The following is a 14,318-nucleotide window of genomic DNA, read 5'->3' as shown; positions in this document are numbered from 1 at the left end:
TGTGACCTCGTTTGCCTTGTTTAAGTTTGCTTCATTACTTTCAAGTCTTTGATTACACAAGTCCCTTCACAATCTGTGGTGTGCGATACGGAACTACATGGTTTCTTTGTGGGGCAACGAGAGATTTGCCTCAGGCTAGTTCGGTTTCTTTGCTCAATCCATCAGAAGAATGGGGGCTCCTTCTTGCAAGTGACGTGTTCTCTGTACCAGATCCTCAGTTTCATCAGGTAGGGATGTAATCACTAACTGGGAGCAGCTTCCTCCACTGTAGGTTTGTTCAGTTACTCCACTGTTAACCAATCATGTCCTCTCCTTCATTTCACATGGTGCCCTTAAAGCTGAGATACCTGGTTGCTTACTAAAGTGAGTGGATGTCATGGAAATACCCCCCACTTTCAGCCCTTTTGTGATGTTTACTCACATTTTGATCAGATTCACATTATAGCAAAGTCACAGTATTTTGATCTTTACTTTAAAAAGCATTTCCGTTTATTACATGTTTCCTATGTGACATGCCGCCTCTCTCCTGAAGGCAAAAGTAAATGGGGGAAAAAAACACAATGGCACCCGAGGTAAACTTTCCAGAACTTTCTTTGGGAGCTCCTATAACACTAATGTAATAATTTAAGTCCATATTTCTGCACTGCGTCGCCTTTTATACCTGCACGGTAGGAAATACCGTGTTTTCCACTTTACCCTTCTTGGATTCCTCACGTGGCCCCTTTGTGCCCCTCCCACCCCACGAAACTCTCAATAGCTAGTAACTGAGATAGGGATGCATTATTCCATTACTGATGGGAGGAAACCTTGGCTAGCGTGGCTACTGGAAGGTCTCGTGCATTTATCATCCAAATGTACATGAAGCAGCTGGAGTAAGCAGTTTTCATAACTCCCAAGGATAACCACTGCTTTGTGTTGATAGCAGTGTCGCCTGCAGCCACTGAACTAACTCCCAGCGGCACTGACTTGGCACAGTTTCTGTCAGCACAATTAATTGGAAGTGGGCGCCAGTTTCAGGACTCAGTTTTATTTAAAACATGGCGCAATTACAGAATAAGACACTAGGTGGCAGTGTTACTCCTTTCATCGAACGTTGTGCATTCTGGTCTGAAGCATCCGAAATATTAAAAACACACAACAAACAAATACACATATTACAAGAGGTCAGGAGGGCAACATATAAAATAGTGAAGGTGTGTGGGTAAAAAAGCGCTCCCTTTATCCAACCAAGTTGCACATATTTTAAAAGAAGACAATATACGACAAAATGTAACGCAGGTGCAAGAATCGAGAGAAACCCTGGCGACCCCTCGACAAGCTGCTGTCACTCACGCTTCGAGTACGACAGCAGCACAGGAGGGGAAGGGCTCATAGGGGGCCAGCCAATACTTACACTAAATTGCTTAGAGACACTGGGATGAGCTGCTGCGGTTGGTGGTGCGGTTGGTGCTGTTGATGCTGTTGCTGTTGTTGCTGCTGCTGCTGCTGCCAGGCAGACACATTGCCTAGCGACAAGCCACTGGGCGAGCTGAACGCCTGGAGTGAGGTTAAATCTGCGCTGGTTAACTGGTAATCTGCAACGGCGAAAAGCAAAGTTCAGAGGAGAAGCCAACCACCCCCACAAGCCCACACCAACCACACAAATGCCCCCCTGTCGCTGTCATTTACTGGCAAAACACGTCCCGCCCAGTAGTTGTCTCCCATTCCTGGCAACAAGTGGCACCGCACCAAGTGGTCGTGCCCACATACGGCCACAAGAAGGGGCAGCAGAGGCCGGATTTAACAGGCAACTAACGTTTGCAGGCATCGGTCCCTTGAGGCGCAGTCAGACATCAGCATCCCAGGTAAGCCCCAGGGCCTCCCGTGTCTCCTGGCCCGTTTGAAGCCTGCGACAGCGGTCAATATATTCTAAGTTGCTCTCAGACACGTCTAAGGCCGGCATTTCAACTGCTCAGAGGACTCCTTCTTGGTAAGACAGATGGTCATCGTCTCAGTCCACACTGAGGAACATTATAAAACTGCAACACGAAACACGTTCACATTGAGGGCACCACACATTCCCCTGCCCTGTTGTGTGAAAGGGTAATAACAGTGCTTGAAATGGAAAAATAGAAGGGCCGGTACCCTGTACCAGAGAACCTGCTTGTGTCTGAGAAGTGCCTGTACTCTCCGATTAACAGTATGAAGTCTCTCTTGAGAAGTGCCAGTACTCTCAAGTAACAGTATCAAGTCTCTCTTGAGAAGTTCCGGTACTCTCCAAGTAACAGTATTAAGTATCTCTTGAGAAGTGCCGGTACTCTCCAAATAACAGTATAAAGTCTCTCTTGAGAGGTGCCGGTAGTTTCCAAGTACCAGTATTAAGTCTCCCTTGAGAGGTGCCGGTACTCTCCAAGTACCAGTATCAAGTCTCTCTTGAGAGGTGCCGGTGCTCTCCAATTAATAGTATTAAGTCTCTCTTGAGAAGTCCCGTTACTCTCCAATTCAATTCAATTCAATAGTTCTTTATTCGGTTGTTAAAAGCACCATAAAAGGACATATATACACAATACATGATTTTTTTTTTTAAAACAATTAAATCAACATCGTAAGAACTCTTGATAAGAAAAAGGAGTACGTATTCACATCGGAAGTACATAGACTCTTGGCAATCACAGTTTAAGCCTGTCCTCTAGTTGATCTTAGTCTCAGTGCGACTTTAATAAAATTCAGTATACAACACAAAGTCAATGGGTCAGCTGCCCTTTGTAAAAAAAGTAGCGCTGGTTTGACCTGAGTCAAATTGGCCCTTTTCATAATATCAATTAAAAAACTTTGCCTTGGAGTGGAATAAAAGGTGCAAAAAAAATACAAAATGAAGGGTGTCCTGCGGAGACAAATTGTCGCAACCGCAGGCCCCCTTCTGCTCAATCGAAACAGTATAGCCTAATGGATCAGCTAATAAATATGGTAAAAGATTGCGCCTAAAACGGGATATTAAAAATCTGTCCTGTGCGTTGTACATGAGGTAGAGATAAGGTTCCATTCCCTCAATGGTCTTGATGAGGCTATGTGCATTCACTGTCCCCTTAGCCCCTTCTTCCATCATTCTGCTTGTATTTCTTTGGGCCAGGAACAGTCTTTTTAACTTGGGTTTATCCTGAGCTCTAATTACTGACTGATTAATGAAGAATTCTATAAGGCCCAGGCTCTCCAGAATAGTCTTGACATACTTGAGCCAAGGTATATTCATACATCTTTCTCTCCCTAAGCAGTCACTCAATATTTGCCTACTTATCTCGGCTTCCGGATTTGTCCAAATATTGAGCCACGCTAAAATGGGTCTATACTTGGCCAAGTCTTCAATATATGGCCTCCCTAGCTCTCTATGGGCAATAACAGCTGGGGTACTCTGGGGAATTTTTAGTACGAACCGAAAAATTTTGTTTTCCTCCCGCTGCAGTTGTTTTATGTCTGCAAATCCCCAAACTTCCGCACCATACAGAGCTTTAGAACAACAAATGGAGCTGTACAAATTCATTACTTGTTCAGGAGAACATCGCCCTAACCTTCGCCCATAACTAGTTACTGCACCATTTGATGATATTATTTTTCCGCATCTCTCTTCTACCAGGGGGGTGAATTTTAACCTCTCGTCAAACAGTATCCCTAGATAGGAGAAGGTCTGCACTTTTTCCAGTGTATGAGTCCCAATTCTGTGTATAAACTTAGACCGGGATTTATTACCTGCCATCATTACAAATGATTTGCCAAGATTTACAGAGAGGTCTAAAGTTCCCATAAACTTCACAAAACCGTTAATTAAGATCTGTAAACTTTTCGGGGTGCGGGCTAACAAAACTGCGTCATCTGCATAAAGCAGAACTGGAATATGACGCATACCGACTCTCGGGCAATCGGTATTTAAAGCAATCAGGGTCTTCTCTAAATTGTTGATGTAAAGAGAAAATAAAAAGGGCACAAGAATGCACCCCTGTCTCACCCCACTAAAGCACACAAGGCTTCAGTGAGGCCCCCCTCAGTGTTGTAACGTACCCTAGCTGTGGTGTCCCTGTGTAAATCCCTAAGAATTGTGATCAGGCCCTGGTCGATACCAAGTTGACTCATTATTAGCCACAATTTGTCCCTATTTACGTGATCAAAGGCAGCCGCCAAGTCCATGAACCCTAAATAAATGGATTCGTTACTTGTCTTGGTATACTTGGCGACTAACATGTATAAATTCAGACATTGGTCACTGGTTGACCTCCCTGATCTAAATCCATATTGAATGTCCGATATGATATTTTTTTCCTCGGTCCATTCAATTAATCTATTGAGAATTGCCCTTCCCAGAATCTTAACAGAAACATCAATCAGTGAGATGGGCCGATAACACTGGGGGTTATCCCTATTACCCTTCTTGAAAATAGTGTCAATGATGGCAGTTGACCATGATCGTGGCAGGCCAAACCTAATTGCTGCATTTATCACCCTGGTCATTATTGGAGCCCATAGCTCCACATTACTGATGAACAAATCGGGTGGTGCCCCGTCAGGGCCTGGTGCCTTGTTTTTAGATAAACCCTCAATGCCCATAGATATTTCAGCTAGAGTGAACTCGGCCAACTGTTCCTGCAGGATAGCACCTTCCTCCGGGGCAACAATCGCCTTTCCATGATTGTACAAGCTCTTAAAGTGTGAAACCCACTGCTCCGGGAGGATATTTGTGCCAACCTCCGGGGTGCGGCTATCATGAAAACAGGGTTTATTAATTATACTCCATAATTTTGAGAGATCCCTTCTTTCTGCTGCCTCCCTTAGATCAGCCCACACTTCCCCCTGAAGAGCTAATTTTCTTCTTTTAACCTCAGCCTTGTAATTTGCTCTGCACTGGGTTACCCTGTCAGTATTCCGTGGCTTCTGTTTTAGGCAATTTTTTAACTCTCTGAGGGCCCGTGAACAATCCCTATCAAACCATCTTGGTTGATTGAGGGTTCTTTTTGAGATTCGTGTTGTTAAAAGCCCATCGACCAAACTGGTTATCCTCCCAAATGCATTTAATAGTTGTGGCCCATCGGTTACCGGGTCAAGACGTTCTTCAATGGGCTGTTTCCCTTGCTCGATCAGGGCTCTATAAAATGCTGTACACTCAATCTTAGCCCACTTGAGTCGCCTTCCTTGGTCTGTCGCCCTCTCAATGATGCCCCCCACTGTACATACCCTGGGTGAGACCTGATACTGTAATTTCATTATTAGGGGATTGTGATCGCTAAATGGGCTCCACTCGATTCCAACTGCTATAATCCAGTGCTTGAGAGGCCTAGAGACCAAAAAATAATCAATAATTGACGAACACCCTCTCCCTTTACTCTCCAATTAATAGTATAAAGTCTCCCTTGAGAAGTGCAGTACTCTCCAAGTAACAGTATCAAGTCTTTCTTGACAAGTGCCGGTACTCTCCAATTAACAGTATTCAGTCTCTCTTGAGAAGTGCCGGTACACTCCCTCTCTAAAAAAACAAGTGCTGGTGTTCAGTGCAGGCCCTAGGAAGTCAATAATACTTTATTCAATTCGCTGAGCAGGCTGCTATATGGTCCTTAAAAGAGGGTATTTCTTCTCGATTACTCAACTTGGCAGTTAAATTTCGAAATTCGTCACAGTCGTACTTCCAGTGGAGCAAAATGCAACACTTCCGGGTTCCCATCAACTTCATGGGAAATATCGTATAATGATATTTTTGTCTATCAATGAACACAGAGCAGTTCCCTTTCACTGAAATTTTTTTATTTTTATCACTAGTACATTTTTAGAGAACTGGGCACCCTAGTGTCATGGTTCATATCTCGGTACACATCATTGCCAACTGTGATCCCTGGCTTGATTGGATACTGCAGGAAAATGTCTAATTGCACAGCACACTCTTATTAGAAGCCAAACATCTCATACACCCAGGACTGGGTGTCTTCAGTTTCACTCGCTCCCACCCAGCCATGACAAACCTACCAGCGGGGGAGCGGCCGGGCAGCCAGGTTCTGAACTGCTGCCAACCTGCTGGTACCACACCCTCCAGACGACATGGCACATGCTCTAATGAGTCATATATATTCCCCTTTATCCGCAATGAAACACTGCCCTGCACTTCCAGTTTGCATCTTGGGAAAGGTGGCCTCTTCTGGTTCCTTAACCACTGTGCTGCACAGAGTTAGGGTGACCAGATTTTGAAAAGCAAAGACTGGGATAGGCCAGACACAAAAGTAGGACTAAAGGGGGATAGGACATATAGGAAAAGTGTGTGTGAATATATATAATGATAATGAATTGAATTGAGTTTTCACCTTTCTGCATGATCTGGGAAATAATTTTATTTAAGCAATATGTTAAATTAATGTACTTCCTCACCGGGGAGGCGAGCAGAGTACTGCTAGGTGACACCGCGGAAAGCGCACCTTGACGAAAGTTTGACTACAGGGGCTTTCCTTTTCTCCTCCTCCCATGAAGTACGTAGGGTAAAGAGTGTGGGGTACTAAAGACCCCAAGACAGTGAAGTGACAAAGGTCACCCCACCGTAAGTTTTCTAACCACAGTGTTGGTAAGAGTGGAGCCCTTTATATATTAAAATATTAAGGTCCTGGCGAATGCCATGTACCACTGTTGACACGAGGCAGAAACATTTCGACCCAATTCTATACGGCGAGGGGTTAATAACTCTCCCCATTTCCCCGTTCACTTAGTTTTATACACCATACAGTCACCTAGTTCATTAAAATTACGTGAGGTAACTGTAATGGCTTTTAATTTCACTCACTCACTTTGGGCCCCCACTTAGTTGGAAATGCATCCCTGTCGTCAGGTGTATGTCCGCCCTCTATCAAACCAAGTTTTTAGAGGGAGAGGACGGCCGATGATGAAGCATGACACCAGCTGGTGTGTGAGACCAGTCCTAAACTTTTTGTGAGATGTCCACACTCACTTACACATAACACTCCTGAGCACCATTTAGGTCATTCTGATGGGAGCGGCCTTATTTGTGTATAACAAATTAATGTACTTTACATGAATCTTATCCTGAATGATAAGGATTAATTGCTTGATAGGATAAATATAATGTGTGGTCTAGTTACGATCAGAAAAAGTCAACACAATTGATGGACTATGGTCATGAACACTGTTAAAGGACAAGCTAGACGCCAGGACTCTATGGTCCTGTGGAAGGCAATCGCAGAAACGCGTAGACTCTCCCCTTGTTGCACCGGTGATTAAATAAATAAACTCTTTTTCAAAAAACTGGTTCCTTGAATGCCATCTATGGTTCCCAAAACCCAGAATGGAATAGTGGTATCGTGAGAAAGCATATAAATGTGTGTATATATACATAAATATATGTGTGTGTCTAAAATATATCGGATGGGAGAAGGTAACTCGCAGGCTGAGAGGAGGACATGCCATTGATAATGTTTTGTAAATGAACAGTTTAAAAAAACAAGCACATTCAACTTTCAGAACAAGTCGGTGTTGGGCACGGTGTGTGTATAAATATATATATATATATATATATTCATTGTGAAAACTGTTCTTACTGTATATTGCAGTTAAATATCATTTTAGAGGCTAAGTCTCAGGTACGTTTACATATGTACCTGAGCAGATAGAATTTCGTTTTTCACCTAGACAGCACACTTGGCACCTTGATGAGTGAAGCATTGCGGATCGGGTGTATCCTGCATAATTGTGCCCAGCACAGACTTGTTCTGAAAGTGGAATGGGCTTGTTTTTTTAAACTGTTCATTCACAAAACATTATCTATGGCAAAATGGCATGAGCTATTCTCGGCCCCGAGTTACCTTCTCCCATCCGCTGGTACCACGAACTGTGGCTCAAAATGACCTCCGCCCGCGATGCCTGGAGGATGAATCATTAGTTTTCGCCTCTGGAAATTAAAGTATCATTAATATTTCTGTGCTGCTATGCAGCACAACTTAACATTCTTCCAAAAACTGAGACGTTTTTAAATTTGTAAAAAGTGTCAGGGCGCCAGGACAGACCACTGAAAACTGGAACCGCCTGGGGAAATCCGGGACGTATGGTCACCCTACACAAAGTGTCATCAACTCATCTAGGAGGCGTGTACCCACAATGGAGCACACATGGGCCGGCACGCTAGCTTAATCGCAGATTGACACAGGTTATTCTTCGTAAAGAAATCTACTCTCCACAGAGGGGCACAGGATCAGGTGCACTCCATGGCAATTCATTGTCTCTGGCTGAATTATCTGCGGGAATCTGAAGCCAGTAAGGACACACCGCTCAGAGGTCCAGAATTAACAGCTATATCCCTTCAAATAAGGGGATCCCCCACTCAGTGCAGAGGAGCCATGCTATCTAGTGTACAAATTCAGGGAACCCCCCCCCCTTTTTTTTAAAGAGAGATTATAGTAGATACAATGTTCAATATCGCCTTTGCATATCTTAACCTTTGATTGTCTAAGTGCAGTTCTGTCTTTCTTCAGCATGGCTTCTTTGTGCTCATCTCAAGTGAATTCTACAGTAGACATGCAGTTCATCCCACCAGCCACTGCATGCCCACTAATGCCCATCAATCTCTTTCATTAGCATGTGAAACCCCAGAGGTTATAGGGGCAACAACTAATAGTGCTTTTTTTGTTTTCAACGATGCCTGTTCCAGTGCACCTGACTGATGTAAATAAAGTGCTTCATACAGATGACAGCCTAGGAAAAAAGGTATCACCTGCAAGATGACTCGATCACTCCTGTCGGAAGACGTCTAGAGTGAAGCTTTATGAACTCTGAAGATATGTGTAACAAGCAGGGGTCTGGAAAAAGATCCCGGCTTTAGATGGTCCCAGGTCAATTCAACAAACAGGATTCTCCTCTAAAGGGATGAGACCTGGGAACTCCAAGTGGAGAAGGGATCACCTAGCCCGATTTTCTAGACCCAAACTGCAAGGGTTTGCTTGAAGGCTTGTTGTGTGTCATTAGGTGCTTGGACACTCCAGGGCTGAAGCACTATGCATTAGTAAATTGCAGAACAGCATACACCTCACTGTACTTCCATGTAACCCACGCAAACAAATGTCTCCTAAATCCACATATTTTTGTCTTTTTCATGAAGCCAATTCACAGTGTGTCTGTATATTGTGAACATGCAGGGCTCCCAAGATACTGCTTGAATGTCTTCCACCAGGACATCTTCCAAAGACGAAGGCTTCTAATAAAAGCTGCAATGCATGGAATGGATCAACTTTATGTTCTGGCTCAGCGAACAAAGTTGTGGAAGAACAACTATCCAAATTAACTCTCAGTGAAGGTCTCTGTGTCTGGTACGTGGAAGGCTGGTTCTTCCCAATGTTTATTTTCAGTTGAAAATGTGAGGAGTTCAACATCGTGAAGACTGGACCTGAAATGACCAAGGTAACACGCGAGCTCAAGAGGATTCCGGTTACCCTAATGGTCTATTGAACCAAATAACCTCTGGACCTCCTTACTGGCACCACTGGGGGGAAGGGAGAAGGCAACCAGTGTTGAGTGAGCTGAAAATCATTTGACAACACATCTTAATGTAAGTTTCATGTGATACTGCTCGGACTTCCCTGTCACCACACTAGCCACAATTCACACCTTGAAAAGCGCAGGCTGAAACAAAGCATCCCCGGCACCACAGACATGGCCTTCTTGGACAAAATCACCAAATGAATCAACAATTTCACAGACGTTCACATGTTTCTTCAAAGCATATACAACTATAGCAACATAACACTTGCACGTTCTGGTATGTGGGGACATTAACACAGCACGTTATACATACCTGTGTTGTATGCTGTGGGCATGGCAGAGAATGGTATCCCATGATGTGTCAGCAGACTTGGGGTGGCCACTGAAACAACCGGGGTGGTTAGCGAGTGAGTCGCCTGTGAAACTCCGACTAACCGCTGCGTGCTCTGCAAGAAAGCGAGAGGGCACTCAAAACAAAATAACGACCTGGAAACAGCAAGCACTCTCATCTTTTAAACAAAGCCCCATTGGGTATTTCAAGCATCCTTTCACAGCTCCCCAAAGTGGATAGGAACAGGATTTTAAGGCAGTCAAATCTTTAAATTGTATTTCCTTCATTTATACATCCACATCATGAAATCATAAACTTTATTACAGCCCCAACATAATCAAATTCACTTAAATAACACATTTATTCTTCCAGTCAAAATGGCTACTCATACACCATAGGATCAACCAGAAGCAATCACTATGTCTCCACTAATTCTCAGAAGTCTGCTGCAAGATTGTTTATGCAAGTGTAGAGTATTTATTGGCATGATCGCTGCCACCCTGAGTTTTAGAGGTTTCTTGTTCTTCAGCAATTTAATTGCGTGACCCTTTGTTTCACAGGTGAACTGGAGGGCCTATGGGCTTTCTGGTGAGAGCTGGTCAATGCTGTAATCTTGCTATGGCGCTGCTGATTGCAGATCTGTTCACTGCTCGCCAGCGATTAGCAGTTTTGCTCGATTTAATAAGCAATCAAATATTTGTCCCTAAATATCGACCCGATACTCAAATAAAACATGAATAAAACAACTTGACACCACTCAAAGCATGTTTCACAAAAACGTCAACTTTCAAAGCAAAATATCACTCATAATGGCTACCGAATGCTGGTCACCCTGGGGTACCTCAAAAATATTGATCTTTTCCTATGATATTTTAGACTAATATTTACACAAAATGCATTCTTTGAAATCACCTGACCACTGCTAAGTAGCCCATCTGTCAATGGTGCTTACGGGGCGCGGGACAGCTCCACTGTCCTTCGCTCATTACTTCTACATCTCTTATGCCCTGGACTATGGTAGCTCTTCGAAGATCCAACTAAGGGTAGTCTCTAAACACACACTGGTATCAGTGGCCTTCAGTAAAGGTCAGAGTGCGCAGTCAAGAGTAAAGGGGGTGTGTTCTCGCAGTACTGCTGTAATCATGTATCGTAGATTTATCCAGAATACATCTCAAGGCGTCCACTGAAAGTGCCGCTGATCCTCATAAGGGAATGATGCTCTTGCCTCTGAATACGATTAAACGAGAGAAGCGTCACAAAGTGCATATCCATAGTTTTATTGCAGTGAAAAACCCAACAGCAAAACAGTTAGGTTTAACCCCCCCACAATATTGACTCTGGAATAATTTAACTTTAGGACGACTGCGCTTTGATTAGAATAATTGTAGACTCTGGACAAAACCCCTCGGGTAGGCGTGCATACTCTGCCGCTCCAACATACTGATGGGAGGAAGTACATTTCTTAATATCACTCTTATTTGACTGCTTGGGGAAACATGTTCAAAGTATCAGACCATTAATTCTGAAGAGAAATGAGCACAAAGCGAGAGCGCTAAACAACACAACGGCAAGTAATTACCATCAGATCCTGGGAAAAAACACCAACCAAGGAGATCTTCTAAAAGGTTGTGTAACGTTTTGTACCTTTCAGCCTTTTCAGGTGGGTTTGATTCTGTGACATGAAGGTGACACAATGTTCTACTAAAACCATGTTAGGTTTGTAATTCCCCATGTCTAGTAGACATCCGCAGTTTGTGAGGCCTACTTCGGAGCACCACCCTTGTCTAGGAGTGTCATCACGCGCTGTTAATGAGATTATCACGGCTATGATCAGACAGGCAAAAGAGGTGCTTCAAATGTTTGTCTGAAATGATAACCAGCTGTTTCCTAAAGTTTAATATACTGGCTCGACTGCGGTAGGAGAAGAACCTAGAGATGCCGATTACTGGGTCCCTTACCTTGATTTGGACACCAAGACCAAAGAGTTCTTTACTGTAGCAGGACCAAATATTACCTTAGACAAAATTAACCTAAATGCTATTAGTTTCGTACAAAGATCGCCTTCCAACTTTGAACAAGATCCACTGAAGCGAGATGGACAGGCCACAAACGTATCAACGGAAGTGCACCACAAAAACTGTGCTGCAATAATGTCAACCAAGGTGTATACTCTATATTGTCAAAATTGTGTGTTTGGTCATATGAAACCTTTCATGCTACTACAGAGCCTGGGCTGGACAACATCAAGTCTGGTCCTTCCAATTTGAAGAACAAACCATGTCTAATGAAAACCAGCCGGGGGAGGGAGGGGTTTAATGGACTCGAACATCAAGCCACCCAGCTTCCATGGCAAACAATGTACTTATTTGAGCCATCCACTCATGTAAAGGTTGTGACAATTATGCAAAGGTATATGCAGGACGAAAAAGGGTGAAGAATGTGCTTGGATGAGCCACAAACTACCTACGCGAGGCTTGTAACAGTCTTGTGCCTAATTCCTAACAACCAACAGAGAACAGTCTGTCAAAGAAATAGCTTTGACTTAAAGTTGCCTGTTTTAAGGATTTAAGAGACAGTCCTTAAACAATTTAATTCTTGGCACCAGTCACTTTAGCCCAGTTACATTTTTTTTTATTTTTCTTCTCTACCACAGACAGCAAGCCCTCCACAGAAGGGAAGATTCTGCTCTTACTCGTGGGATGTCCACCCAAAAACTAAAAAAGATCACCAGATTATTATTAAAATTGAATGAAAAAATGTACTTTCGCTCTCACGTGTGACGAGTTTCAAGGATTTCAATGCAATTTCATTTTAGAGAGTCCATACAAAGGTATGGGGCCATACTATTCTACAATGTGGGCTTCTGACGGTTCTGGGGCCGGTATGCATCAAAGCAAATGAGTTCCACAGGTAATGATTTCGGTACATGCACTCTTATCGAACGCGGAAACCCATGCTAAGTGCACCTAACGCAAGGACAACTGTGAAATGTTGAAGCCTACAATAAGGCAATGCACTTTAAAGAACACCAAAGATTTTTCAATGCTCAGAAATCAAACTAAGCTACTGGACATCTTGAATGAACAATGTTAGTGTGAAACAAAAAGGGTGGCCCTAATACAGTAAGTACTAAACATATTTGTTTTACTTGGAAAATGCAGAAAACAATTTACTGCTTAGCTGTCTTAGAAAAAACAGACATCTTATTTTTCTTACATTAAGAAGCTGGATGTGTACCCTTTCAGTGACATAAGAGGACTGAAAAATGGTGAAGAGAAATGCAGCTTCTTTAGGAATTTAGGGGGAACTGGAGTAGATTTAACAGGTGATTGATTAACTGTCAAACAATGTTCTTCAGCCGCAACCCGATCGGTATTTTATCTCTATTACGTATGAAATGGCATTTATTGCTATATAAGGATTCCTTCTTGATTATGTATCATCGGCGGCTTGTCTCTCAACTCTGTCTTTCCAGACAATTAGTTCACCTCTCAAAATTAACTAGTTTATCTTTCCTTCAAACTCTTATTAACCAGATCTCGACATGGTCTGATATCAGAAAGTGACCCTTGTTTAATCAACTGACAGGTGATTAAAGACTGAACCAGTCTTTCTGCAGTAAGAACCTGCTACCGCACAGGGCAGAACACGTGGCACAGTTTTTTACCTTAACACTTGAGCCGCCATGCTCCCCTTTAATGTGGGACGGACCTCTAAAGTGAGCAGCCTCCTGTAGTTGAGAAGATACTGCCCCATGTCAGGGTTTTAATCTCTGCTTGGAGACATTGTTTCAGTACTGCTGTTTCAAACCAAGGCACAAGGAACTGAGAAAGCGAAAAGAATGTTTGAAAATGTTGCTTTCAACATGCTACTTAATTACCTCTTTATAGTTTTCTGTATGGTAAAGTATGTTTAGTTTGTCTTGGGTGTGAAATTGAACTCTTTGATTTATGCCACCCGCCCCCTATAGCCTGGATCTAGGGCCTTGAAGTTTCTCCGACAGCTTCAAAGCTCTGTATTGGGGTGTCCATCATTGGTTCATCCTGATCCACATCAGATTTTCTGGATAACCAGATGGGATCATTTAAAATACACTTAATATAAATGGGAATCGTGTACAAAGCCAGTGGTTATCTTAAAAAATATATACAGAGAACTAGCCCTCTTAAGATCAATGCAACTCTACGAGGAATAAATAGGCCAAACTATTATTGTTCGGTTGCATAAATCAAACATAAAAAGTCATCATAATTAGGGCTCCCAGTTTTATAGTATTTATATTTTTGCCATTTGCGTCTGTATTTATCCATATTTATTTTGCTAATTTTATCTGCATTTATCCATATTTATTTCGGGTTTTTGTGGAAAAATGAAGCTGAAATTAGTATATTTCCACATTTATTTAACCAATTATTATGCATTCATACTTGAATGTCTGCCAGGTTTCAGTGCTGTGCACACTCGCAGGAGATTAATCAGTGCACCTACAGGAAAATAT

At 42.9% G+C, this 14,318-nt stretch overlaps 1 protein-coding gene across 7 annotated transcripts in view; it reads right to left on the bottom strand.

Moving 5' to 3' along the window:
- MEF2D (myocyte enhancer factor 2D) overlaps positions 1 to 14,318 on the bottom strand; it is a 415,917-nt gene that overhangs the window by 15,299 nt on the left and 386,300 nt on the right. For all 7 annotated transcript variants that reach the window (XM_085638243.1, XM_085638237.1, XM_085638242.1 and 4 more), the window contains 2 exons: positions 9,803 to 9,935; positions 1,394 to 1,574 (listed from right to left, as the gene is read on the bottom strand). In XM_085638243.1, the coding sequence (XP_085494369.1) occupies positions 1,394 to 1,574; positions 9,803 to 9,935 (314 nt within the window). The remainder of the gene's footprint in view (positions 1 to 1,393; positions 1,575 to 9,802; positions 9,936 to 14,318) is intronic.

Source organism: Triturus cristatus, chromosome 12, assembly GCF_964204655.1.
Source record: "Triturus cristatus chromosome 12, aTriCri1.1, whole genome shotgun sequence".
In the NCBI taxonomy this organism is placed as follows: Eukaryota; Metazoa; Chordata; class Amphibia; order Caudata; family Salamandridae; genus Triturus; species Triturus cristatus.
This window is presented reverse-complemented; position numbering and strand designations above follow the sequence as displayed.